A 25,857-nucleotide genomic window follows, 5' to 3' on the forward strand; every position below is an offset into this window, starting at 1 on the left:
CCTGGCCCATCCCTGCGTGCTGAGACGGGCATGTTCATCTGGGAGGAGAAGATCAGCCTGCCCTTGCTCCCTGTCCTCATCTCCAAGCTCTGGGGTAAGGGGGGGAGGCCGAGGCCACAACTTGGGGCTGAGTCCTGGGGGCGCGGCCCTGGCGGGGGGTTGGGGAGGTGTGGGGGAGGAGGAGATAGCAGGCACAGCGGTGGGGTGTCGCTGGCTGCTAAAGGGAGCCTGAGTGTTGCAGGCCTGCAGCCACACGCCTGCCCTGCCCAGCAGTGGGGGGGGGGGGCGGGGAGGGAAGGGAGGGTGTGATCCTGGTTACACATGCTGCAAAGAATGCAGAGCCCTGCTGGGTGGGGGGAGGGAATGGCTAATTGCTGGGGGGTGGGGGCTGAGCAGAGTCCCGCACCCTGGGCCTGAGAGCAGCAGGTCCCCTTCAGCCAGGCTGCAATTTTAGATCGACCCCATGGGGCTCCCTGACCTTCAGGACTTGGTGCTGGACCCCTGTGACAGTGCTGCAGGCCTGGTGCTTTGGTGATGGGCCGGGAGGCGTTTCCGGTGCTGAGCCCCAGTTCTCAGCCGCGTCTAAGCCTTTGGGCTGGTGTGTCTCAGCCTGCCGGCGGCGCTGTCTTCTTCTGGGGCAGCTGGGTAACTTCCCGTCCAGCTGGCTGCGAGGGGATGAGTCAGACGCACGCACACCTGGCGGTCGCCATCTCTGTGTGTCGGTGAGATGGCCTGTGGGGCTGCGTGTGATTGTGTGTGAGACTCTGCGTGCGCGTGACTGTGTGTGTGGGAGAGACTGCCGCGGCGTGTGCCTGTGAGGGGCTGTGGGAGAGACGGTATCTGTGAGCATGCCGGTGGGGCTGTGAGGGCGCCCGTGGGCTGTGTGGGACTCTGCATGTGTCTCTGGGAGGGAAAGGCCTTTTTGCAGAGTCAGAAATTGCTGGCATTCTTTGCTGCTGTGCACATGGGAAATGGCTTGTTGTTTTCAGGCCGGCAGCGCTGTTGGGATCTCTTGGCCTGGCCTATGCAGCCCAAACTGAGAAATCTGGCCCAGTGAGGATGGACCTGCCCACCCGTGCAGCTGCCCTCTGCGAAAGGGCCCCTGCTTGCTCCCCGGGCGCTTCCTAGGAGGAGGGGTGGGATGTTGGCATGGTTGTCACTCTGTGGCTGGGCGCAGAAGTCGGCTGGCCATGTGGTTAAGTCCTGGGACTTGGAAGGTCTGCGTCCTGCTCTGGCCCTGACCCCGTTCATGACCTTGGTGTCATTTAGACCAGAGGTTTTACACTGATCTGGGGACCCAAGTTTTCTGGGCACCTGAGGAGTGGTACTGGGGACCCCACTTTCGAGGGGCATTGGGTACCCACTGCTCCAGCTGGGAGTCGCGAGGCGCGACAGGGCGGGGCTCTGCATTTCCGACAGTCCAGCCCCAGCTGTGCCCAGATGTCACTAGAACTGCTCAGTGTGAATCTCTGTGCCACATTCCCCATGTGGAAAATGGGGATCACTCCCCCGTGAGCCTATCTGCCTCCCCTGGCAGCCCGGCAGAGCCAGCCCGGCTGAGAGGGATGGTGGATTCCGGTCCTGCTAGTGCACTGTCGGCAGAATTCCCACCCTGTGCACGCCTCTCTGCAGCCGGTGAGGTGCACGGGGGTTGCTCAGGCTGCAGAGGGGTCACTGAGGGCAGATCTGACCTGCAGACCCTTCCTTGGAGGTATTTAAACTACTTGGGCCAGAGGACGTTTTGGTTGCAATTTTCCATGCCCTGAAGCCAGGCAGTGCTGCCCCCTGTGGTCGCAAGCCGGGAGCTGAGCCTTGCTTGGCCAGCCCCATGGCGGGTACTTTTCCAGCTGGAGCTGCCTTCCCCATTGAGAGAGCATTGAGTCCGATGGCCCCGCCATGTGGCATTCAAGCACTGCCTGTCCATGGCAGTGAGATCTCCTATCTCCCCGTGTCCCACAACAGTAAGGAATAAACCGGCCAGGCCAGGAGCTGGGAGCCATGGTGCCAGGACTGTGGTGTCAGCCCTCTCCTCTAGGGCCTGGCCAGTCTCTCAGGCAGGAAGGGGGCAGTGGATGGTAGCAGCGTCCAGGTGTCCTCATAGACTGCTGCTTTCTAACCTAGCAGGCTCCCTGCCCCTCTCCTGCCGCGCTGCCATGTGCAATGAAAGCGTTCACAAAGTGAGTGTCAAGCTTCTGTCACTGCCATCTCCGTCAGTGAACTGAACAGGGCAGGGCACAGCTCAGAGAGACTCAGGCCCGTCGCTTACACCCGGGGCTACTTCCACCCCGCCCAACATGGGCTCAGACGTTCAGGAGACTCAGGCAGTGTCGCTGGCTGGGTTGGTCACACCTGGGATAGCTCCCCTCCCCCACAGCGATGGGCTCAGACTCTGTGTTGGGCACCCTGGGGCACGTTTTGGAGGTTTTCTTGACAACCAGAGTAACTGGAGACTGCTTTGATTCTCTTTCAGTGAAAGCAGGGACCCCTGGGAGTGCTGGCGAGGCCGGTCGCACCCCTCCTGGCCAGGGGAACGCAGAGCCAGGGGCTCACCCAGGCTATGGTAGGGAGGGAGTGGCCTGGTCCCAGCCTTTGGGGAGGCAGGGGCCCTGTCCATGTCTGCCAGCTGGCATGCGTGTGTAGAACAAAGGGCCTGTGTCCCCAGGCAAATGCATCTGGGCAGTTCCAGCCTCTGGGGTGGGGGCAAAACCCTGCCCCTGCTGACCCAGCCCTTCCCCTTCTGTGAGGGGTAGGGGCCTCGTTCCATGCTAGCCACTGGCCGCCTGGAGGGATTGGGTGCCCGGGACCCTGCCTGTGGGGCTCCTGGAGATGGTTACCTGCCCCGGAGTTCAGTTGCCATGGTGGCCCCGGGCCAGCACTGAGCTGTCTGATGCACACGATGCATAGCCTGGCACTGTGAGCCCTGCCCCCATCCCCTCTGTGCCCCGTCCTGGCTGCAGTGCTGCAGCCTGGCAGTGGGGGCCATGAGCGTGACCCACGGGCCGTGTCCAGTGGTCACTAGAGCCGGCCCAGGGCCTGTGGTATTGGGCTGCCTGGCAGCTGTGTCTGACAGCCCAGCTGTGGGGAGCATTGGTCAGACGCTGGGCCTCGAGCAGTGCCCTGAGGTGGCCTGGCCCTGGGCTGCTCTGGCACCGTCCGGCCGTGGGGGGCTGGGACCAGGTGGGCATGGGGTCGAAGCATGGCTCTGAGCGCTTGCTCCTGTCCCGGCCATCTGGGTCCAGCCACTCCCCAGCCAAGCTCCCCCCAGCCACTCCTCAGGCTGAGTCTGCAGGTGTGGCGATGGCATGGGGTCGGGAGCAGGAAGGGCTGTGGGGCCCTGCCCTCTCTAACTACGCTGCCTCTCCCCCCACCAGAATCCCCCCGGCTGCCAGCAGTGCCCTGCCCCGGCAGCAATGACAGGATGCCCGTCTGTGCTGCGGCGGGCGGGCACCCCCCGGAGCGCCCAGTGAGCCGGATGCCCATGGAGGGGCAGGACGAGGCCCCCGGCCATGTGCCAGCCCAGGAGGGGGACGCCCTGCGGGTCAACCAGCTGCACAACAGCAACAACAATGCCTCGCCGGGAGGCTGGCTGGGCCGCAAGGGCTCCCGCTCCCTCTCGCCCTTCGGCCCCCGGGCCCCTGCTGGCGCCAAACGCAAGCTGAGCTACCTGGAGCGCGTCGTGCTGGAGCTCGTGGAGTCGGAGCGCACGTACGTGGAGGACCTGCGCAGCATTGTGATGGTGAGCCAGCCCCCGCCCCCCGACCCCAGCTGGGCAAGAGACACAGGCTGGCCCGCTCTGTGCCTCGCTTCACAGCAGCACCCCCTGCTGCCCCTGTGCGGCGCCGCATGGCTCCCCCCCGACCCCATCGTCCCTGGAGCTAGGGGCGCCTGGGGTCTCTGGCTCCGCTGTGCTGTCAGCCCCACTGGTACCAGCACCTGGGAGGGGCACAGTGCCGTGCCAGGCTGGCTGGGTCCATGCCCCTAAATGCCCCGTGGGGTAGGGTTCAGGGGGCATCTTTCATCCCCATATTGCTGGTCTGGCTTCTCCAGGGAGGGGTCTGCTAGTGGGGTGGGCTCCCAGCATGCACCGGGGCTGGGGGTGAGGGAAATGGGCAGGGGGTGCTGGCAGGGTCGATGGGCTCTGTGGGGATAAAGCTGCCCGCAGGGAAGCTTGTCCCATTGGCTCTGCCCTGGCAGGCTCCAGGGCGGGCTGGGTTGGTGTGGGGAATGGCGCTGCCTGGGGCAGCAGGACGGGGAGGGGGGACCCGAGCCCTGCTCCCACCACCGACTGGAGCCCGCTTGGCCTGGGGGAAGCTCCCCTGGATGGCTCTGACGGGAGGGGAGGGCTGGGGGGCCTCTCTGCTTGCTGGCCCGCGCCGTGGCTCACTGCGGGCGCCTGGCAGGACTACCTGGGGAAGATCATCGACACCGAGGAGCTGCTGCTGCGGCCGGAGCAGGTCAGCGCGCTCTTTGGGAACATCGAGGATCTCTACGAACTCAACAGGTGAGCCAGGCCCAGAACCGCCCACTCCGACCCGACCCCAGTAATCCTGGCCCCCTCCGTCCCTGCCCCCCACCTGCTCCGTCCTGACCCCAGCCCCTCCATCCCGGCCCTGCCCTCCAGCCCAGCCCCCTTCATTCCTGCCCCTGCCTGCTGTGGCCTGAGCCCCTCTGACCTGCTCCAGCCTACTTCCCCTGACCCCCGCCTGCTCCGCCCCTGCCGACTCCATTACCACCCCCACCTCTTCCAGCCCCACCCTACCCCCTCCACTCCCCCTCTCCAAAGGGGATGAGGAGTAAATGCCCCAGGACAGCCTTCCCCTTAGAATTGGAGAAGTCGGGGTTAGTGCTCGGCAGAAAGGAACTGTGGCACCTAGGGAGCCTCCCGGGCTCCGTGCCCCGGCTTCTGCCAGTGCCCCTCAAGCCCCTGTTCTCACAGCCCTGGGCTCTTCCCCCCCCCCCCCCCCAAGCTCTGCCAGTGCCCCTCAATCCCAACCCGCAGCCCCTGTTCTCACAGCCCTGGGCTCTTCCCGCCCCCCCCCAAGCTCTGCCAGTGCCCCTCAATCCCAACCCACAGCCCCTGTTCTCACAGCCCTGGGCTCTTCTCCCTCCCACCCCCCAGCTCTGCCAGTGCCCCTCAATCCCAACCCGCAGCCCCTGTTCTCACAGCCCTGGGCTCTTCTCCCTCCCACCCCCCAGCTCTGCCAGTGCCCCTCAATTGCAACCCACAGCCCTGGGCTCTTCCCCACCCCCCCACCCCCCAGCTCTGCCAGTGCCCCTCAATCCCCCCCCTGCAGATTTCTGACTTGTGAGCCAGGGACCTCGTTGCCAGTCTCCAGAGGTGAGAGGCGCTCCCCGGCCCTAGGACAGCAGTGTCAGAGGGAGCCGCCCTAGGAGGGCAGAGGAGCGGCTCCGGTCTGTATCCCTCCCCATCTCCCTTGGCTTGACACTGAGGCTGTCCCAGCCGAGAGCCCTTGGGCGGGGTGTGGGGGGGTCCTGTCCATTGAGCTCTTTGCGCTCTCTGGTCGGGGCCTGCGTGGTACGACTGTCACACCGGCAGTGTGGCTGAGAGCCAGACAGGCCAGGGCCCCGGGGAGAGGGGGCAGCCAGTGCGTGCGTCTCCTCTCATAACACCTGCTTTGTTTTCAAACCCTGCTGGCACTGGAAGGGGCCCTGCCCTGCAGGTGGGTACCATGCCGGGCGCACTGCATGCTCCGCTGCCTGCCCTCTGCTTGGGGGTTTGTGTGCTGGGAGCGGTGGGGGGCATGCCTTGTATGCATGCAGCACATGCCTGGCCCGTGGGTCCCCCGGAGAACACGTGTGCTTGGCAGGCCCGGCCCGTGGGTCACCCGGAGCATGCGTGCTCTTGGCGGGCCCTGCATGACTGACAGTCTCTCTCTCTGCCCAGCGAGCTGCTGCAGGACCTGGACAGCTGTAACAGCGACCCTGTGGCCGTGGCCAGGTGCTTCGTGGACAGGGTAAGGGGGGCTCTGGAGGTGGCACTCAGTGGTGAGCGGCTGGCGAGATGGCCCATGGCATAGCCCTGCGCCAGGCGAACTGGTGTACTCAGGGCTAGCACCCTAGCATGCGAGCGTCTCCCAGCTCACACGCCTGGTCCAGCACGTGGCCCTGATGGATTTCATGGGATGGCCCCTGCTTGGCCAGGGTGGGGATGGGGGAGCTCACGGTGCCAGCCGGGGGAGGGGGAGGAGGACTGGCTGGGGCACTCTGGGGACGCTTGCAGCACTGAGGCACTTTTGCGGGCTGCTGATGCCCGGGCAGGTGGAGTAGTGGGAGGGCAGTGCCCAGTGCAAGCACTTGCTGGCAGCTGTGGCCGGGCACAGGGAGGAGTGCAGCTGGGGTCGCCAACTGTCTAATCGTACAAACCCAAACACCCTTGCCCCTCTCCCTGCCCCACCCCTTCTCTGAGGCCCTGCCCCCACCCCTCCATCCCCCCTCCCTCCATCACTCACTGTCCCCTACCCTCGCTGATTTTCACCAGGCTGGAACAGGAGGTTGGGGTGGGGGGGGGGGTGAGGGGTGCGGCCTCCGGGAGGGTGTTTGGATGCAGGAGGGGGCTCAGGGCTGGAGCAGGAGGTTGGGGTGCGGGAATGGGTGCAGGCTCCAGCCGACACTTACCTCGGGCAGCTCCCAGGAATCGACTGGCATGTCCCTCCGGCTCCTAGGCTCAAGGGCAGCCAGACGGCTCTGTGTGCTGCCCTTGCTTGCAGGCACCGCCCTGGCAGCTCCCATTGGCTGTGCTTCCCAGCCAATGGGAGCTGCGGAGTCAGCACTTGGGGCAGGGGCAGCTCGTGGAGCCCCTGTGCCAAGGGGCTTCTGGGAGCCGTGTGGAGCCAGGACAGGTAGGGAGCCTGCCTTAGCCCCCCTGCGCCGCCGACCGGACTTTGGCCTATTAAAATCTCCCAGATTGATTTCAGAAGCAACTGGGACATCAATTCCGATTACGCCGGGAGGGTTGGCAACCCTAGGTGCGACTCCTGGGGCTAGCGTGTGGGCAGAGTGCTGTGGGAGGGGGGCTCACCCTGTAGACCTCACTCACGGTCTCTCTCTCCCCCCCCCCGCCCCCTTGCAGAGCCAGGATTTCGATATCTACACCCAGTACTGCAACAACTACCCCAAGTGAGTGTGCCTGGGGCGGGCACCCAGCCGCTAGCTGGGGCTGTGCCCGGGGCGGGGGATCCCTGCCTGTGGGGAGGTTGCAACCCACGCTGGGGTGGCCTGGCTCTGGCAGCAGATAATGGGATCTTGCCAGTTTTTTGAGGGGGACAAGGTGGAAGTTGAGATGGAGGCATGTGGATGGGGCATCTCCCATCACCGTGGTGTCTGGGTGCTGTGCCAGGCCCCTGCCACGTGTGGGTGGGCATCTCCCATCACCGTGGTGTCTGGGTGCTGTGCCAGGCCCCTGCCACGTGTGGGTGGGCATCTCCCATCACCGTGGTGTCTGGGTGCTGTGCCAGGCCCCTGCCACGTGTGGGTGGGCATCTCCTATCACCGTGGTGTCTGGGTGCTGTGCCAGGCCCCTGCCACGTGTGGATGGGGCATCTCCCATCACCATGGTGTCTGGGTGCTGTGCCAGGCCCCTGCCACGTTTGGGTGGGCATCTCCCATCACCGTGGTGTCTGGGTGCTGTGCCAGGCCGCTCCCCCACATGAGTCTCCCCTCACCGCAGTGTCTGGTCCCTGCAGCTCGGTGGCGGCTCTGACCGAGTGCATGAGGAACAATCACCAGGCTAAGTTCTTCCGCGAGCGCCAGGAACAGATTGGCCACATGCTGCCCCTGGGCTCCTACCTGCTCAAGCCAGTCCAGAGGATCCTCAAATACCACCTGCTGCTCCAGGTAAACGGGGGGTGCCTTCCACCCCCCACTGCACGGGCATTATGGTGCCCCCCCCCCACTGCACGGGCATTGTGGCTGCACCCCACCTGTCACACGGCACCCCTGTTCTACTGTGCACATCACAGAGATCACCGCCTCTGCACCTCCTCCCTCACCCGCTGCAGGGCGCCCCCTGTCCCCCTCCATCCCCATCGCTGCAGCATCACAGGCCCGTCCCCTCTCCAGGGGCACTGCAATCCCCTTCCTTCCTTCCTTCCACCCCACACTGCATCCCCTCCAGCCACAGTGCCTAAAGGTGCCCTGTGAGCAGCCCCACGGCTGTGTCCCCCAGCTCAGCCCTGCCCATGCCCTGGGGAGGGCGAAGGGAGCGGGGCCTCTGGTGGGAGTGGGGCAGCAACCCCTCATGCTGGGTGGTGTCCCCAGGAGATCGCGAAGCACTTTGACCTGGAGGAGGCCGGCTACGAGGTGGTGGAGGAGGCCATCGACACCATGACTTGCGTGGCCTGGTACATCAACGACATGAAGCGCAGACACGAGCATGCCGTGCGGCTGCAGGTGAGCGCCGGTGTGGGTGTGTCCCCCGGCCGCGTGAAGGCAGTGCCTAGCACCGCGATCCGGGGAACGGCTCCCTCGTACTGGCTGAGAGCCTCGCGTGCTTCCCAAATGTCCCCGTGGGAGGTGGTAGCCAGCCCCTCCCAGTCGCTGCCTCTGACCCGGCCACGTCTGGGGACCCTTCGCTCTGGGCCCGGGGTGGGGACGTCTTGGTGCACCCAGGTGATCCTGGCCCCATGTCCCTGCCCTCACAGAAATGGCCTCCCGGTGCCCTGGAGCTGGGATGTGGCCTGGCTGGGTGCTGTGGTGCCAGGATTGGGGGCAGCGGGGCTGAGACACCCCCTCGCAGATCTGTGGGGTGTGTGGCTGGTTTAACAGAAGCACCACCTGAGGCCGCCTCCCCCAACCTCCCCAGGAGATCCAGTCCCTGCTGCTGCACTGGAAGGGGCCGGATCTGACGACCTTCGGGGAGCTGGTGCTGGAGGGCACCTTCCGGGTGAGCCGGATGCGCAACGAGCGCACCTTCTTCCTCTTCGACCGCACCCTGCTCATCACCAAGAGACGGGGCGACCACTTCGTCTGCAAGAGCCACATCCCGGTAAGCCCCCCGCACCGTGGCTCCGTGGTTCCCCCCAACCCCCGTGGCTCCGTGGTGCCCTACCCTGTCGGCAGCCGGTCCAGCGAGTTGGATGGCGTGGCCTCCTGCCCGTTCCCTGTACCACCCCTCTGTCCTGGGGCTGGGAGCCTCAGGGGGCTGCTGCTGTGGGGACGGGAGCCTCTGGGGGGATCCCGCTAGTGGTGCCGGCAGCATGGGGAGGAGAGCCCTGAGGGGTGGGCAGGGGCGGCCTGGGGTGGGGAACCCCCAGGGGAAAGGGGAGCTGCTGGCAGCACGGGGAGGGGGAGTCCCGGGAGGGGGCTGGCGGTTGGGGGGCTGGCACAGGGAGGGGAGGGGGAGTCCCGGGGGGGGAACTGGCGGCAGCGGTCCTAGCACGGGGAGGGGACGAGGAGCCCCAGGGGGGCAGGATGGTGGCAGTGGTGTTGGCACGGGGAGGAGAGGGGGAGCCCCAGGGGTACTGGTGTGGCCCAAGCCCAGCCCCTGGGAGCGGAGTCATGCCTGGGTTGCTGATGCCGCTCTCTCCCCAGTGCTCCTCCTTGATGCTGATCGAGAGCACCAGGGACTCGCTGTGCTTCAGCGTCACCCACTACAAGCACAGCAAGCAGCAGTACAGCATCCAGGTGGGCGCCCTGCGGGGCACGGAGGGGCCGGCCGGGAGCCGGCGGGAGGCGGGCTGGGCGCCCTGCAGGGCACGGAGGGGCCGGCTGGGAGCCGGCGGGAGGCGGGCTGGGCGCCCGGAGGGGCTGGCTGGGAGCCGGCGGGAGGCGGGCTGGGCGCCCTGCAGGGCACGGAGGGGCCGGCTGGGAGCCGGCGGGAGGCGGGCTGGGCGCCCTGCAGGGCACGGAGGGGCCAGCTGGGAGCCGGCGGGAGGCGGGCTGGGCGCCCGGAGGGGCCGGCTGGGAGCCGGCGGGAGGCGGGCTGGGCGCCCGGAGGGGCCGGCTGGGAGCCGGCGGGAGGCGGGCTGGGCGCCCTGCAGGGCACGGAGGGGCCAGCTGGGAGCCGGCGGGAGGCGGGCTGGGCGCCCGGAGGGGCCGGCTGGGAGCCGGCGGGAGGCGGGCTGGGCGCCCTGCAGGGCACGGAGGGGCCGGCTGGGAGCCGGCGGGAGGCGGGCTGGGCGCCCGGAGGGGCTGGCTGGGAGCCGGCGGGAGGCGGGCTGGGCGCCCTGCAGGGCACGGAGGGGCCAGCTGGGAGCCGGCGGGAGGCGGGCTGGGCGCCCGGAGGGGCCGGCTGGGAGCCGGCGGGAGGCGGGCTGGGCGCCCTGCAGGGCACGGAGGGGCCGGCTGGGAGCCGGCGGGAGGCGGGCTGGGCGCCCTGCAGGGCACGGAGGGGCCGGCTGGGAGCCGGCGGGAGGCGGGCTGGGCGCCCTGCGGGGCACGGAGGGGCCGGCCAGTGGTGGTGCAGGGGCTGGGTTCTCCAGGTGTGACCTGTGGTGCCCGGCTCCATGTCATCACGTGTCCTTTGCCTCAGGCCAAGAGCGTGGAGGAGAAGCGGGTCTGGACCCACCACATCAAGAGGCTCATCCTGGAGAACCACCACGCCATCATCCCCCAGAAGGTGAAGAGCCCTGGTGCCACCCACCAGCTGCCCCTGGCCCAAGCCCCCATGGTCAGAGCCCCCACCCCACCCATTGAGTCGAGTGCTTAGGCCTGGGGCGCATGCAGACAGGGCCTGAAGCCAAGCCACGGCAGCTGGCTTCTGAGGCCGAGGGCATGTGGTCTGGGCTTCGGGTCAGCCCGACTGTGCCAGAGCACAGGGATCAGCAGCTACCCGGTGTGGGAAGGAGGGGTGGGGAACGCAGCCCCTCGACATGCTGGCAGCCGTACGTCACAGATCCACAGGTCCGGCACTCTCGCCCAGCTCTGGAACAGTCCCTGGGAGGAGCCCTTCTGCTCATCAGCCCCCAGAGGGTTGCTCACTGGGGTGAGCCCCTGGCTTCACCGCCTCTTGGGGCCAAACCTCGGAGCCTTCAGCACCCCGCTTCACGTCATGAGCTCCCTGCAGCGAGTCCATCTGGATTGGATACCTGGGGAAGACTTGTACCTCCCAAGGGAGCGATGCACCCCCAACTTAATCAGGAGGGACTGTCAACCAGCGCTGTAACAGCAGGAGGGTTTATGAGATGTCTGGAACACAGCCTAGAAAGTCCTCAGTTAGCATAGAGAAGGGAAAGTTACAGCAGAGTCTATCTGGGTCAGTCCAGAGCCCTCTGACCCCTCCTCGGTCCCAGTACCCCAGCTTCTCCTTCCAGCAGCCCCCACTTAACAAGCTCAGTCCTTTGTCCGTGTTCCCAGGCAAACGTTGTCCCCTGGCCCTCCTCCCTAGCCCTTTGTTCCTCAGCTGGTCACACCCGGCTGGCTTCCTGCGGAGAGTGGGCCCTCCATGGTCGGTAGGTGCCGAATGTCCAGGCAATTGGAGTGGCCATTGTCTTCTGGGACTCTCCATGGGAATGGGGGGCCCAGGCCCCGGACAGCCAGGTGTCAGTCTCACCTGGAGCTCTGCACAGAGCGAACAACCTCCCCAGCCACCACCTAGTTAATCATCCAGCACATAGGGGAAACCAAGGCACACACAGTACACCTACAAAGCATTATGAAGAATTTCCACCGCTGCGCTGCCCTCCCTGTTCGCTAACCAACTGATCTCTGCACCCCTAGGCTAAGGAAGCCATCCTGGAAATGGACTCCTCCCGTAAGTGCTCCCTCCGGCTCTCTGTCTGTCTGCAGGGCAGGGGGTGGGGTGTCTGTCTCTGTTCCTCTCTCTGGGGCGCGTCCCGTGGCTGTGTGCATCTCTCCTGGACTGCTGGGCCAGGCCGGTGCCCCATTGATGACCCTGGCAGGGGCGCTGCAGGGATCAAACTGGGGGCTTTTGGGTCTAACAGCACCAGTCCCTATGCCTCAGCTGTGGGACCTGGCTCTGTGAGTGCACAGGCTGTGGCAGGCTCGCGTGCCAGGCCCGGGCTAAGCTCCTGGGGCCCATCTCGCCCTGCGCTCACTCTGGCATGCTGCAGGGGCAGGACTGGTTCCCCACCTCCCTGCGCACTCTGGCACACAGCAGACATGCTCACCCGCACTCCTCTGCCCCTTTCAGACCCCGCTCGCTACAGATACAGCCCGGAGCGGCTGAAGAAAGCGAAGTCGTGCCAGCCCCTGGACGAGGTGCCCCCGCAGGCACGGCAGGGGCGCCGACAGTCGGGTAAGAAGGGAGGGTGTGTCGAGGGAGGGTGCAGCCAGACGGGGCCTTGAGTCAGTGATGGTGAAGGGACACCGGATTGGCATGGCACATGGCGCCCCCTGGCACTGGCGAGAGTGATGGCCTGCAAGCCGGGCTGTCTGATGGGACGTACGTCTGGGCTGTGCTCGCACAGTGAGTGGGCAGGTGGCTGACTCGCTCCCTGTTGCTCTGTGGGGGTGAGGGCGGGACTGGATCGTCCGGGTGCAGGGCGAGCGCCAGACAGTTTGGGACTGAGTCCTCTCCAGCTGGCTCAGGCCGGTGCCCCCATGGGGGCACCAGAGATGTGGGGGTCTTTGTGTCCCAGCCTGCAGCCGGCTCCTGCCCGTCCTTCCCCCTGGGGTCGTTTTCGGGCGAGCTGTCAGCGCTGGCTGTGATGGTGGCTGTTGCGTGGCCTTGCCTGGCGGTAGCTGGTCCCTGAGCATCCAGCCCCGGTATCCATCCAGGATCTGCCCCGTATCCACCCGTCCTTCTCCGGGTCAGATCACGGAGTTGACTGTCCTACTCCGGCCTCAGCATCCTCCTAGCACACAGGCTGCAGGGCCGGTCGGGAAACGCGCTCAGATTGGTCAGCTGTCCCTGCTGGTGTGGCTGAACTCCCGGCCACCTTGGCTGCTGTCGGGCCCAGGGCAGCCCTGCCTCCTCTGCTAGGCAGGGCAGAGCAGGCCAGGCTGCCCTTCGGTAGCTTCCTGTGTCTCGGAGGGGCCTGCAGCTCAGCCCTGGACACTTGCCGCTCTCCTGGGGGCAGTGGCCTTCTAGCAGGGCAGGAGAGAGACCTGGGCTGTGAGCGCTGCTGGGCCTATGCCTAGATCTCCTCCCCTTCCTTGTTCCCCACGTGTGGTGGAGGCGCGGGCATGGCTGTCTAGCTCAGGCCAGACAGAAGTGATGCTGGGGGAGGGGAAGCAACCCCCAGGTACGCTCTCTTCCCCACCTGTCCTGTGAGCCCATGTTCAGGGTGACAGGGGTGTATGTCTTTCAGGCCCCTGGCTGAGCTGCAGGGACCAGGGTCACCTTTCCCCATCTGCCTCCAGCCAAGGGTATGTGTCCCTGCATAAGAGAGTAGCTGTCCCCTCTACCGCCATTGGCTGGCTTGAATGGAACCCAGGAGTCCTGAACCCCATCATTCCATGGCTGTCAGCCTGTAGCTGTGAACCCCCCCAGCAAAGCGTCTGTCCTCCCCACCATCTGTGCTGCTCTGGGATTCACACCCATGGGGCTAGGATCACCAGGACCCTTCTCTTCAGGGACCCCTGCCCAGCAGCAGGTGTGACTGGTTCCCCCAGGGTGCCACCTGGAACTGGGGTACTACTGAGCCCACCTGACCCACCAGCCTGGGTGCCCTTTACACTGTGCTGCTGTAACAAGCTACAGAGCCCTCCAGCCTGCACTCTCACCAGCACCCAGGTGCAGTTACATGTAGATGCTGTGATCAGCCCTGCATGGGAAGGCTCCAGCCAAGGAACTTCCCAGCTACTCAGGCACGAACCCTGCTCTGGAGTGTAAACCTAAAATTATACCGTCTTACACTGCATAGGGAACTGTACAGCGTAAGCTCATGAAATTCGCCCCTTCCCTCAATGGGGAGAGGAATATATGACAGCTTTCTGCCCCGAATTATGATTGCCACGCAGTGATTTTAGACAAAGCAAAAACAAGTTTATTAACTAGAAAAGACAGATTTTAAATGATTATAAGGGATAGCAAACAGATCAAAGCAGATTACCTAGCAAATAAACAAAACACACAAACAAACTAAGCTTAATATACTAAAAAGATTGGATATGAATAGCAGATTCTTACCCTAAGAGATGATACAATCAGGCTGCAGATTCTTAAGGCACAAGTTACACTTGCTGACAGTGTGGAATCCGAAGGTCTTTCATACACAGGCTAAAAATCCCTTTAGCCTGAGTCCAGCATTTCTCCCAGTTCAGTCTTTGTTCCTCAGGTGTTTCCAGGAGTTCTCTTGGGTGGGGAGTCAGTGAAGAACCACGATGATGTCACTCCCCTGCCTTAAATAGCTTTTGCATAGGGCGGGAGCCCTTTGTTTCAAAGCTTGGTTCCCACACCAGTCTGTGGAAAAATACTGACATCCCAAGATGGAATCCAGCACCAGGTGACCTGGTTACATGTCCCTGTAGTGTCACAGTAGCCAAAACTCGGAGGCTGTCCGTAGCGTCCTCAGGAAGGCGCCCAGGTAGGAGACCAGCTTCTCCTAAGGCCTGTTGTTTTCCCTAATGGTCCTTCCCCACCCAGCTTTTCAGAATGAAAGTATCTTTGTCTAGTGGGCGTTCCCCAGTTGTAAACTCAGCGCCCAGGGCCCCAGTCACAGTCCCAGTAAATGAGGAAGTGGCACAGATCCACAGGTCCAGTGCTCTGGAACGGTCCCTGGGAGGAGCCCTTCAGTGCGTCAGTCCTCTTAAGGTCTCTCACACTCCCTGGGATGAGCCCCTTGGCTTCACCGCCATCTGGGGCTGAATCTCAGAGCCTTCAGCACCCCGACTTAGCACTGCAAGCACCCTGCAGCAAGTCCACCTGGATTGGACCCTGGAGGGAGACTTGCCCCTCCAAAGTGACTCTCAGCCAGCACTGTGAAAGCAGAAGGGTTTATTAGATCTCTGGTACACAGGCAAGGACTTTCTACACTAGCAAAGAGAATGGAAAGTTACAGCAGAGTCCATCTCGGTCTGTTCAGATCCCAGAGCTCTCTCTGACCCCTTCTTAGTCCCCTTCCAGCCGAGAAGCTTCTCTCTCCAGCAGCTCCACACTTAACCTCTCTGGCTCCTCCTCTGTCCTTTGTCCTTGTTCCCATGAAAACATTGTCCCCTGGCCCTCCTCCTTAGCCCTTTGTTCTCCAGCTGGTCACACCTGGCTGGCTTTCTGCAGAGGGTGGGCCTTCCACAGTCACTAGGTGCCAAAATCCGGCCAATTGTTTCTGGGACTCTCCGTGGCATGGCCCCCAGGCCCAGACAGCCAGGTGTCAGTCACACCTGGATCTCTGCAAAGAGTAACAATCTCCCCCCCCGCCCCACGTAGTCAGTCATGTAGCACATAGGGGAAACTGAGAGAGACACTCTATTCATATGATGAAAAAATGCTCACTTTGTCACAGGAACACACAATGAGGGACCACCTGGGAAAACGCTGTTTTGAAGTGTTTTGCCCAGCATTACCCAGGAACTCTGGACAATTCTCTAGGGCAACATTCAGCTGCCCAAGCCAGGAGACCTCTTGTCTCTTCCTGCCATCCCCTGCCTCATTCACCTCACCCCTTCCAGCTTCTGGAACCAATGAGGCAGGGTCCTACAGCCTCCTGCACTGCACCCTTCCCTAGAGCAGGGCCCATCCGGTGCGCTGATGAGGCAAGAAAAGCATAGTATTCTTTGACTGTTGTAATGCATACTTGCACAAGAGACAGGGTTAAGGTGATACAGGCAGCCTTAGATCTGGCATTTCCTAATGTGAGTGTTTGACAATGCAACTTCAATGTTCCTTTAACATAGCTCTTTGCATGTAATTCCTTAGTCTGCACAAAAGCAAACTGAAAAAACCAGCAGCTCCATCCTGCAGCATCATCAAATTGACCCCCAGTGGTCGTCAGCAGGGTTGGAACCTTTAGATTCACCCACAGAACTCTGCTGCTTGAGCTCACAGAGTAACTTGCAGCAGTAGAAGGTTGTCATCCTCTGTGTGAACCAGCATGAAGGAGAGACCCTTTGCCAGTGGGTTTCACAGCTGTTCGCTGGCAGCAGAGGGTGAGATTCAGGACTTCTGGGTTCTGTTCCTGGTGCTGGAGGGCAGATTGCCCGGCTCCCTGAGCGGTGTCCTCTCTTTGCCCCCTCCGTGGTGGCCTTCATTCCCAGTGATGGAAATTCCCCACTGCGGCGGAGCTAGCCTGGTGGACCCCAGACAAACTGAAGCTTGGCCCCACGCACATCCCCTTTACATGCAATCAGACTGCTGCCCGCCTGCCCGGCCAGGAAGGCAAAGTTCAAGGCCCAGAGCCTTGGGCAAACAACGGCGGGTCCAACGGCAAACCATCCCCCGCTTCCACCCGCCAGCCAATCGGATTGGCTGGCCAAAGGCTGGCGTGGCGCCCTGTCTGTCGTGGGCCAGCAGAGCTCAGAGCTCCCTCATGTCTCCTGTTCTGGGATCGAACCTGGAACCAGCCACCCTCTGATTGCTGCTTCTGTGCAGTCCTGGGCCCAGCTAGGCCCCATAAAGGCACCACCTCCCTGTGGCTGCCAGGAGAGCAGGCAGGGTCCCGCCCCCGTGGGGTTGCTGGCTCTGGAGCGGTTCCCCCCTTCCCTGCAGAGCCGGAGGGTGAGAAATGGCCCTATTCTGCTTGTCCCCGCACCAGAGCTGCCTGGCCAGGTCTCTCTCCCCTGCTGTGCTGTGGCCGAGTCGCTGCCAAACACCCGGGGGGTGGGGTGGGGGGTCGCTGCTGGGCTGGCTCCCAGGCCCTGCCCCTCTCACTGGGTTATCGCAGATCCAGCCGGCTGTGCACAGCCCCAGCCAGGGCCAGGTTGCTGAAGCCTTGGGGCGCTGGGACTGTGGCCTTGGGTGGGCAGGGCAAGCCCCCATCCGTAGGGCTGCTTTGGGGCTAGCTGTGGGGCAGGAATAGTACGTGGCCAGCTATAGAGCATCCTGGAGGGACACGCTCAGTGCCCTGCATCCAGCGCCACGCCAGATACCCAGGTACATAGATACACAGGCTAGCGCAGCCGTAAGTAGGACAGCCGTGTCTCGGGGGGCGGTGGGCAGTGCCAGGCGGCGGGGTGCAGAGTACACAGGTGGCAGGACTAGTGCAGCCATAGGTAGGAGAGCCGTGTCTTGGGGGGGGGTGCAGGATATACAGCCGCTTGGAGAGCTGCATTAGCTCTAACGGCTGCGTCTGTCCTGTCCTCAGAGCCCTTCCACCTCCGACGCCGCAGGGAGAAGCTCCCGGATGGACTGCATGGCAGCGTGGGGTTGGGGCGTGCAGGCCGCAGGAAGTCCGGTGCGAGCTCCGCTCTACAGCCTGGGGCACGGGGCCGGAGCGCGGGCCAGGGGATGGGGGCTGTGGTGCTCTGGGCTTGGTGATTCCTGGCACGTGGTACTCTTGGGACCAATCACAGAGGCGCGGCGAGGGGGCCCGGCGAAGGCATCTCTCCAGCCCCCTGTGGCGGGTGTGAGGGGCCGTCGGGTGGCAGATGGGTGCCCTGGGGCCCCGCTTTCCAGGAGCGGGAGGCGGTGGCAGAGGAGCCGCGGCGTTGGAGAGGCGCGTTCCCGGTGCGCTGGGATTGGGTGGTGCCCGTGCCCCGCAGGGTGCGGGGCTGGGCAGAAAGCAGACGCCTCCCAGCTGCGACCCTGGGGGGTCCAGGCCTGCCCCACAGCTGTCGGTCGCATGGCCGGGGGGCAGGGTACAACTGGCAGGCCTCTCACTTGCTGTTTTCCCCACAGAGCCTGCCAAGCAGATTGTCAAGCAGCTGGGTGAGAAAGGTGAGCGAGTCCCTGGGATGCCCCCCCACCCCGTGCCCGCTTTGGGCTGGGCAGAGCTCAGAGCCCTCGTTGCTTGGCCAGCTGGCTGGGGCCCAGCAAGCCTGAGCAGACAAACTGCCCCATCTGCCTTTATGTGGTAATTATAATGGAGCCCCTGGCCCCCCTCCCCCCAGCCTCTTGTGGCACTGCCAAGCCATTCCTGTGGCACCAGCTAGCTCACCCTGTGCGGTGCCCGGAGGGGACAGGACTCAATGCTCTCACCCCAGCCTGCTGGCCTCCCCCTGGCTGCGGGGGGGTGGGGGTGGGGAATCCCCACCGCTCCCGGGCATTGAGGGGCCTGCAGGTGCCACACTCTCTGCCCTTGGAGGCTGAGTCTCTACTGGCACAAAGGGCCCAGCGCATTTGGGCAGCCCCAGTCCGGCCCCCCCCAGGCAGCTGCTCTAACCTGCCCTGCTGACATGTCAGCTCCCAACACCACAAGCCGGGTGTTCGGCAGCCCGCCCAGCCTCCCACCCTCAGCCCCCTGCAGCTCGTGGGCCTCAAGCCCGTGTCTGCGGGGATGGGGAGTTCTGCCAGGGAGGGGCGGCGTCGGGGTGATGCGCCATTCACCTGCTCTCCTCCCGTTGCTGTGGCCCTGGTGCACGGTGACCCCTTTGCTAATCGCCTGTCTTCTCTCTTCCATGCGCTGGGAATGCGGCAGCAGGACTGAAGGTAAGATCATAGAGCCCCAAGGTGAGACAGGACCGCAAGGGTCATCTAGTCTCGCCCCTGCCAAGAAGCAGGATTTGTTGTGTCTAAGCCACCCAAGACAGATGGCTCCAGCCTCCTTTTGAAAACCTCCAGTGAAGGAGCTTCCTCGGCCGCCCTAGGCAGGTCTGTTCCATTGTCCTCCTGTTCTTACCGTTAGGAAGCTTTTCCTGAGATTTAATCTAATCTGCTGCGTTGTAGTTTGAACCCATTTCCTCTTGTCCTGCCTCCGTGGCAAGAGAGAACAACTTTTCTCCATCTTGTTTATGGCAGCGTTTCAAGTATTTGAAGACCGTTATCACGTCCCCTCTTAATCTCCTCTTTTCCGAACTACCCATACCCAGTCCCTTCAGCCTTTGCTCTTCTGACTTGCATTCCATCCCTTTGGTCCTCTTTGTCGCTCGCTTCTGGGTCCTTTTCAGTTCTCTACATCCTTTCTATACATTGGTGACCATAATTGGACACACTACTCCAGCTGAGGCCTAACCAGCGCCGAGGAGACCAGTACTGTCACCTCCGGAGACTTGCATGCTCTGCCTCTGTTAATGCAACCTACACTTGCATTTGCTTTTTTTGCAACAGCATCGCAGTGCTGGCTCATGCTGTGGTTGTGATCCACCACCACTCCCAGATCCTTCTCAGCAGTGCTGCTGCCAGGACAGTTTCCCCCCATTCTGTATCGGTGCATTTGGTTTTTCTTCCCTAAGTGCAGCACCTCACACTTGTCTATGTTGAATTTCATTGTGTTGGCTGTAGCCCAGTTCTCCAATTTATCAAGATCCCTCTGAATTTTAGCTCTGTATTCCGAAGTGTTGGTAACCCCCCCCGTCCAGCTTTGTGTCATCTGCAGACGTGGTCAGTGTGCTCTCTGTCCCTACATCCAGGTCAAAAACTACACCGGACCCGGACTAGAGCCCCGTGGAACCCCACTGGAGACCTCCCTCCAATCTGACATCATTCCGTTCAGAGTCACTCTTTGTCTGCCGTTGTTTAACCAATTTGTATTCACTTCACGGTAGTTCTGCCGAGCCCACATTTCTCCAGCTTTCCTAGTAGAATGTCATGTCAACTGTGTCAAAGATCTGGACGCCGCCCTAGCCTGGGGGCAGTGGGAGGGCGTGGAGGGGCTGAAGGTGCCAGCTGGGTAGCAGTGGGCGTTGGGTGTCTTGCCGCGAGGTTCCTGTGCAGGCCGGGTCTCCTTGAACGCTGTATGTACATCGCACGCATGCAGCCCCTCTTTGCCGGTCGCACGCCCATTCACACCCATGCGCTTGTGCCCCAGCACGCACGGCCTAGTGGCCCCCAGCTTTTTGCAGACGCATGGAGTTGGGACAGGGGCTGGTGGGGGGACACCCCACGATTGGCCCTGTCGGGGCCTGGCCAGCAGCTCTGGCGCCCAGGAATGAGGTGGCCCTAAAGGGAGCCCTTGTTTGTCCCCTGAACAGCACGCCGACAGCGCCGGGGCCCTCCTGGAGGCTGGGGCGCCCTTGCAGCCAACTGAGGGCAAGGGGGGTGCGGAGGAGGAGGAGGAGGAAGCAGCCATGGGGAAGGAGGAAGAGCAGGCCCTGGGGCAGGGCTCACTGGAGGAGCTGGCTGTGAGTGACAGCAGCGAGAAGGAAGCCGGGCCGGAGGAGGAGGAGGAGGGCCCAGTGGGCGAGGAGCAGGTAGCGGACTTTGCGAGCTTCCTGCTGGCGGCACTGCACGGCTGGCACTGTCGGGCCAACGCTTTGCTTTTCTCCCGGGGCCACACGGTGAGGTGTCTCTCCAACCCCCTCTTGCATGCTGGCCTGGCGCATGGCTCGGGGCTGCCTGCCCCCCGCTCTCCTCTATCTCCACCTGCCGCCCTGCTTGGGGCAGGCTGATCAGCACCCCCGGCTGGATTGGAGTTTGAGCCCGTCTCTGCTATTAACCCTTCACTGACCTGATGGAGTGGCTGCTGTGACTCCCAGCATGCTTTGCACCCACCCCATCTAACCCCACTCATGGCTGGGTCCCGAAGAGGCTGGCTGGCTGGAGTCTCTCCTGGGGGGAAGCCGGTCCAGTTCCCGTGGAGCATGAAGGTGACGTGCAGACGATCTGAACAGGGCCAGGTCTCCGCTGGGAGCTCTGACATCGGAACCCGTCTGGGGCTGGCCGGCAGATGTCACTCCACAGCTCTGGTGCCGGAGCCAAGACCTCTAGGCTGGAGGCTGCTGGCGCTTGACCGGGTCGGAACTGGGCTGCTCTGGGGCTCTGAGGTTCTCGTCCCTCGGTGCAGGCACGGTGCCACCAGGGCTGTCTGAGTCGCGGCCCAGCAGTGTAATGTATCCCCTTTGCTGTGTTTCAGGGCAAGGGGACCAAGGGCAGCCAGGAGCCAGGGAACCCTGAGAACTGCCACAGTGCAGAGACGGCCTCGGCCATCCTGGAGGTGAGTGAGAGATGGCCCCATGGGGATGAATGGGCCACACCTCCCATTATCCTTCACCAAGACCGGGGGGTTGGGCATTCAGACCCGAGGTCAGCGGGACCCCATTGGGCTGAGGGCTGCCCAGAACACCCCATCGGCACAGCTAATGGGGGGGTGGGCTGTTAGGCCGGGCACTGCACAGACACAGTCCTAGCCCCAAAGGGAGACGGGCACCTCCCTGCTCTCCTCTCTGTGCTGCTGAGGTCTCCCAGCAGGGCAGTGATGGAGCCAGGATAGACCGCAGGTGTCCTGAGTCTCGGCTCACTGAGTGCCCTACCCACGCTGCCTTCATACCGGCAACCTCCTGACGGATGAGCATTTGCGCTTCACTATAGCACCTTCCACCTGTGAATTTCACAGCCCTCTGCAAGGGCCTGTTCACCCAGCGCCACCCTGCCAGGTAGTTAAGACTCTTGTAAATTGGGAAACTGAGGCACAATGAGGTGGGATGATGCAGCGAGAGAGAAGCAGCACCAGGACCCAGTCATCTTCTTGTCCTCTACTCTTACCACTGCTCACAGTGGCTCCCTAAACCTGGGGCTAGAACCCAGGAGTCCTGACTCCCAGCTCTGTGTTTTAACCATCAGACCTTATTCCCCTCCCAGAGCCAGGGATAGAACCCAGGAGTCCTGGCTCCCAGCCCCCTGCTCTAACCGCCAGAGATGGAACCCGACTCCTAGTGCATCTCTTGCCACGAGCCAACATCCTTTTCACTGGCTGATGGGTGGGAGTTGCCAAATCTGTCTCCAGCCAGCCTGCCCCTGCACCTCTGAAGGAAAAGACCCCTTTTTGGCTTCCTTCAATGGGGCATTGAAGGAAATCAAAAATGGTAACTTGATAACCAGTGAAAAGCAATTAACCCCCTTTTCACCCAATGGGAGATCAGCCTGTGGAACTCCATGCCACAGGAAGGTTGGGGGAGGCCCAGGAGCTGAGCAAGATGAGAAAAAAACATGGGAGACTTCTATTGCGAGCAATATGCAGCGTGAGACAGCAGCGACTGCTCTGAACATTGAGGCATGAGATCTATGTGAGGGCCAATTATCCCCAGCTGCTGCTGCAGGGCTCCTACATGTGGCACGGGCCGGGGTCAGAGCTGGGGCACCGGACCGGCAACTCCCCTGTGCCTCAGGATCCGCAGGAATCCCGGGCTGCTTCCCGCCCTGGAGGAGAGGAGCCAGTACCCCAGGGACAATGTGTCAGGCACTGGGTCAGGGTGGGCGGGCTGCTGTTTGGGGAAGTACACGCCTTCACTCTCCATGCTGCCCCGCAGGCTGCCCCGGAGCTCAGTGAGCTGAACAAGGAAGAGCGCCCAGAGGAGCCCCCCGAGGTCACGTGCACCCCCAAGCCAGCCCTGCTGGCCCAGCAGAGGGAGATGGAGCAGGAGCGGAGCCTGGCTATGGCGGAGAACACAGAGGACCTCAAACCCCTCAGCAGCGAGGAGGAAGAGGAGGAGGAGGAAGAGGAGACCAGGGCGAGGAGCATTCTGCCCCCATCCGTGCTGGACCACGCCAGCCTCATTGCCGAGATGTTCACCAGCAGCTTCTCTCGGCGCAGCAGCCTGGCGCTGGAGGAGGGCCGGCCCGGGGGCTTCCTGACGCCCCGGCTGGTCAGCCGGAGCAGCAGCGTGCTGAGCCTGGAGGGCAGCGAGAAGGGGCAGGGCCGCAGCACCGCCGCCAACTCCCAGGGCCGCGTCTCGCCGCCGGGCTCCACCCGCAGCGGGGCCGCTTCGCCCGGCCCCGCGGAGCCCGAGCGCACCCCCTGCCACAGGAAGGAGTCCATGCTCTCCCAGCGCGACCGGCTGCTGCTGGACAAGATCAAGAGCTACTACGAGTGCGCGGAGCACCGTGACGCCGGCTTCAGCATCCGGCGCCGGGAGAGCCTCTCCTACATCCCCAAGGGGCTGGTGAGGAACTCGGTCTGCCGCCTCAACAGCCTCCCGCCGCCGGAGCAGCACGCCGACGCCAGGCGGGGAGCGGGCGGCATGGGGAGCGGCGGTCGGACAGCCGCCTGGGTGCTGGCGGGCGTCCCCACCGCTGGGCCCAGGGCCGAGCCCAGCGCCCCCGTCGCCGAGGAGGACTTCCGCCCGCCCGCCGAGATGATCAAGGTGTGGGAGGGCATGGAGCAGCTGAGCGCCGGCCAGCCCTGCCTGGAGGGAGGCAGCGGGGAGGGCACAGCTGGCGGTGCCACCGCGTGGCCCCTGGGCAGGAGCCAGGAGAACGGCTTGGACCTGCATGAGCCACTGCTCATCCCGGAGGACGACGAGCTGAGCGCCATCGCAGAGGAGTCGGCCGGGCCCTCGCCCGAGAGCCGGTCCCCCACGGAGCGGGCGGGGCCCACCAGGCTGGCCGGCCAGCTGCAGAGGCTGGCGCAGGAACTGGGCCACCCCGCCAAGCCGCCCCCCCGGGTCCCACCACTCTCGGAGGCCGAGCTGAGCGAGTACCTGAAGAACAAGGTGTACCAGCTGGCACGCCAGTACAGCCTGCGCATCAGGAACCGCCAGCCAGCCGGGCACAGGCGGTTTGCCAAGCTGGAGGAGCTGAGGAGCTGCGCAGCACCCCCGCCATGTGACGGGCACCAGGAGGTGAAGAGAAACACAGGTGGGTGCTCCCCAAACCAAGGGGCTGGGCAGGAGGGCTGGCACGGGGCAGGGAAGGCTCCCTGGGCGGTGGGGCCAGACAGGAGGGCTGGCACGGGGCAGGGAAGGCTCCCTGCCCCGTGGGGCTGGGCGGGAGGGCTGGCATGGGGCAGGGAAGGCGGGCTGGCACGGGGCAGGGAAGGCTCCCTGGGCCGTGGGGCTGGGCGGGAGGGCTGGCACGGGGCAGGGAAGGCTCCCTGGGCCGTGGGGCTGGGCGGGAGGGCTGGCATGGGGCAGGGAAGGCGGGCTGGCACGGGGCAGGGAAGGCTCCCTGGCCTGTGGGGCTGGGCGGGAGGGCTGGCATGGGGCAGGGAAGGCGGGCTGGCACGGGGCAGGGAAGGCTCCCTGGACCGTGGGGCTGGGCGGGAGGGCTGGCATGAGGCAGGGAAGGCAGGCTGGCACGGGGCAGGGAAGGCTCCCTGGGCCGTGGGGCTGGGCGGGAGGGCTGGCACGGGGCAGGGAAGGCTCCCTGGGCCGTGGGGCTGGGCGGGAGGGCTGGCACGGGGCAGGGAAGGCTCCCTGGGCCGTGGGGCGGGGTAGGAGGGCTGGCACGGGGCAGAGAAGGCTCCCTGGGCCGTGGGGCGGGGTAGGAGGGCTGGCACGGGGCAGGGAAGGCTCCCTGGGCCGTGGGGCGGGGTAGGAGGGCTGGCACGGGGCAGGGAAGGCTCCCTGAGCCGTGGGGCTGGGCGGGAGGGCTGGCACGGGGCAGGGAAGGCAGGTGCCCCCGGCTCTGGCCCCCTGCTCACCAGCGTGTGTGATTTCCCCCAGGCCCGCGGAAGCCGGCGCTGTCTCTTGCGGCCTTCGAGCAGGTGGTGCTGCCGGAGTACAGCCCCCGCACGCCGCTCTCAGCCGCCGCCTCCTCGCAGGACAAGTCGCCCAAGCACTTCTCCTTCAGCTCCTCCTGCCCCACCTCGCCCGGCACTGGCGCCTTGCCCGGCCCCTCGTCCTGCAGCCCGCTCAGCCCCATCGTGGCGGAGACGTTCCCCTGGCCCGACGTGCGGGAGCTGCGCTCCAGGTACTCCATCGGCACGGTCTTCCCCAGCCCGCGCCGGGCCCCCCCAGTCAACAGGAGCCGGTCGGCACCAGAGAAGATGGTGGCAGAGCTGCCGGGAGGTGTCCCAGGGCAGGAGGGCTGGCGCGGGCTGGAGCAGAGCCCCGGGAGGGGCTGGCGCACCGAGGAGAGCCCAGACGCCTGCGCCCGGCAACGCCAGAGGAACCAGAGCGCTGGCTCGCTGCACATCACCGCAGAGGCCATGTTGGGCGACCAGCGGATCATCGTCCTGGAGAAGGTGCCGTGCGGCGGGGAGCCGCCCGCCCCCGAGGAGCCGCCCGATGCCGCCAGCTACGTGCAGATCCGCTCGCCCACCTCGCGGGAGAGGATCTCGCTCAAGGCCGTGGTGGAGCGCTGCAAGGCCTACCAGGAGTCGGACGAGTACCGGCGGCGGGAGGAGGGCCCGGCCCCCGAGCCCAGCCGAGCCGCGGGCTGGGAGCAGGCAGCCACCGGCCAGCATGGCCGCGTGAGGAACCTGCGGGAGAAGTTCCAGACCCTGAACTCTGCCAACTGAACCGGCTCCGCTTGCGGGGGAGCTCGCGGATGCCTGGCCTGCCCGGCTAATGAAGGGGAGGCCGGACTCATGTACATAGCAAGCGCCTTCCTCTCCTCCCCCCGGCAATCCACCCGTCCCGATGGGACTAAACCCCCAGCACCGGCTGGGCCATGGCCAGAGACCCGCTCTCCTTGGGGGCTCTGTGCTGGAGCGTGCACCTGCAGATCCGGGCTGGCAGGAGCAGCGGGCTCCACAGGTCTGCCCGGTGCACACTCCAGCACAGAGGCCTGCCCGACCCTGCCCGCTGTGGGGCTGATCCGTGGCAGCCCTGCAATGCCCTGCAGGCATGAGGGCCGGTGCTGCCGGCCAGTCCTGGAGGAGGAGGGCGAATTGCTCGCTGCCGTGCTGTGTGGAAGGGAGCGTGGTGTCCCCGGGTGCCCCACGCAGGGCGGCTGTATACAGTAGGGTCCTGTTGGCTGGACACACACTTCAGTGCAATAATCACACCTCTCGCCACCTGCCTGCCTCGTCATGTCTCCTGCAGCCTCTGCGCCGCTCTTCGGGTCCTGTCTCGCTGTGTGTGCAGCACCTGGCGTGCGGGGCCCCTGCGCTCGGCCACAGTACAGTCACTGCCCCCATGCGCCATGAGACCTGTCGGGCCACCCAGGCTGTGATCAGTGGGCATGCGGTAGGGTGGGTTCAGTGCCACCTCGGGGTGCTGCCAGACATCACTCCAGAGCCACTCCTG

At 64.4% G+C, this 25,857-nt stretch overlaps 1 protein-coding gene across 1 annotated transcript; it reads left to right on the plus strand.

Annotated features, from left to right (window-relative positions):
* PLEKHG3 (pleckstrin homology and RhoGEF domain containing G3) lies at positions 1-25,627 on the plus strand. Its single transcript, XM_073346700.2, has 19 exons — positions 1-94; positions 3,372-3,736; positions 4,401-4,501; positions 5,906-5,975; positions 7,091-7,137; positions 7,704-7,854; positions 8,278-8,409; positions 8,822-9,004; positions 9,550-9,642; positions 10,490-10,576; positions 11,677-11,710; positions 12,110-12,214; positions 17,160-17,249; positions 17,693-17,731; positions 18,432-18,442; positions 19,924-20,229; positions 20,805-20,885; positions 22,198-23,524; positions 24,331-25,627. Exons 1-19 carry the CDS (start codon positions 31-33, stop codon positions 25,125-25,127), a joined length of 4,083 nt encoding a protein of 1,360 aa, XP_073202801.2. The 5' UTR covers positions 1-30; the 3' UTR covers positions 25,128-25,627.
* Positions 25,628-25,857: the final 230 nt, after the last annotated feature.

Source organism: Lepidochelys kempii, chromosome 6 (genome assembly GCF_965140285.1).
Source record: "Lepidochelys kempii isolate rLepKem1 chromosome 6, rLepKem1.hap1, whole genome shotgun sequence".
NCBI classification, from domain to species: Eukaryota; Metazoa; Chordata; order Testudines; family Cheloniidae; genus Lepidochelys; species Lepidochelys kempii.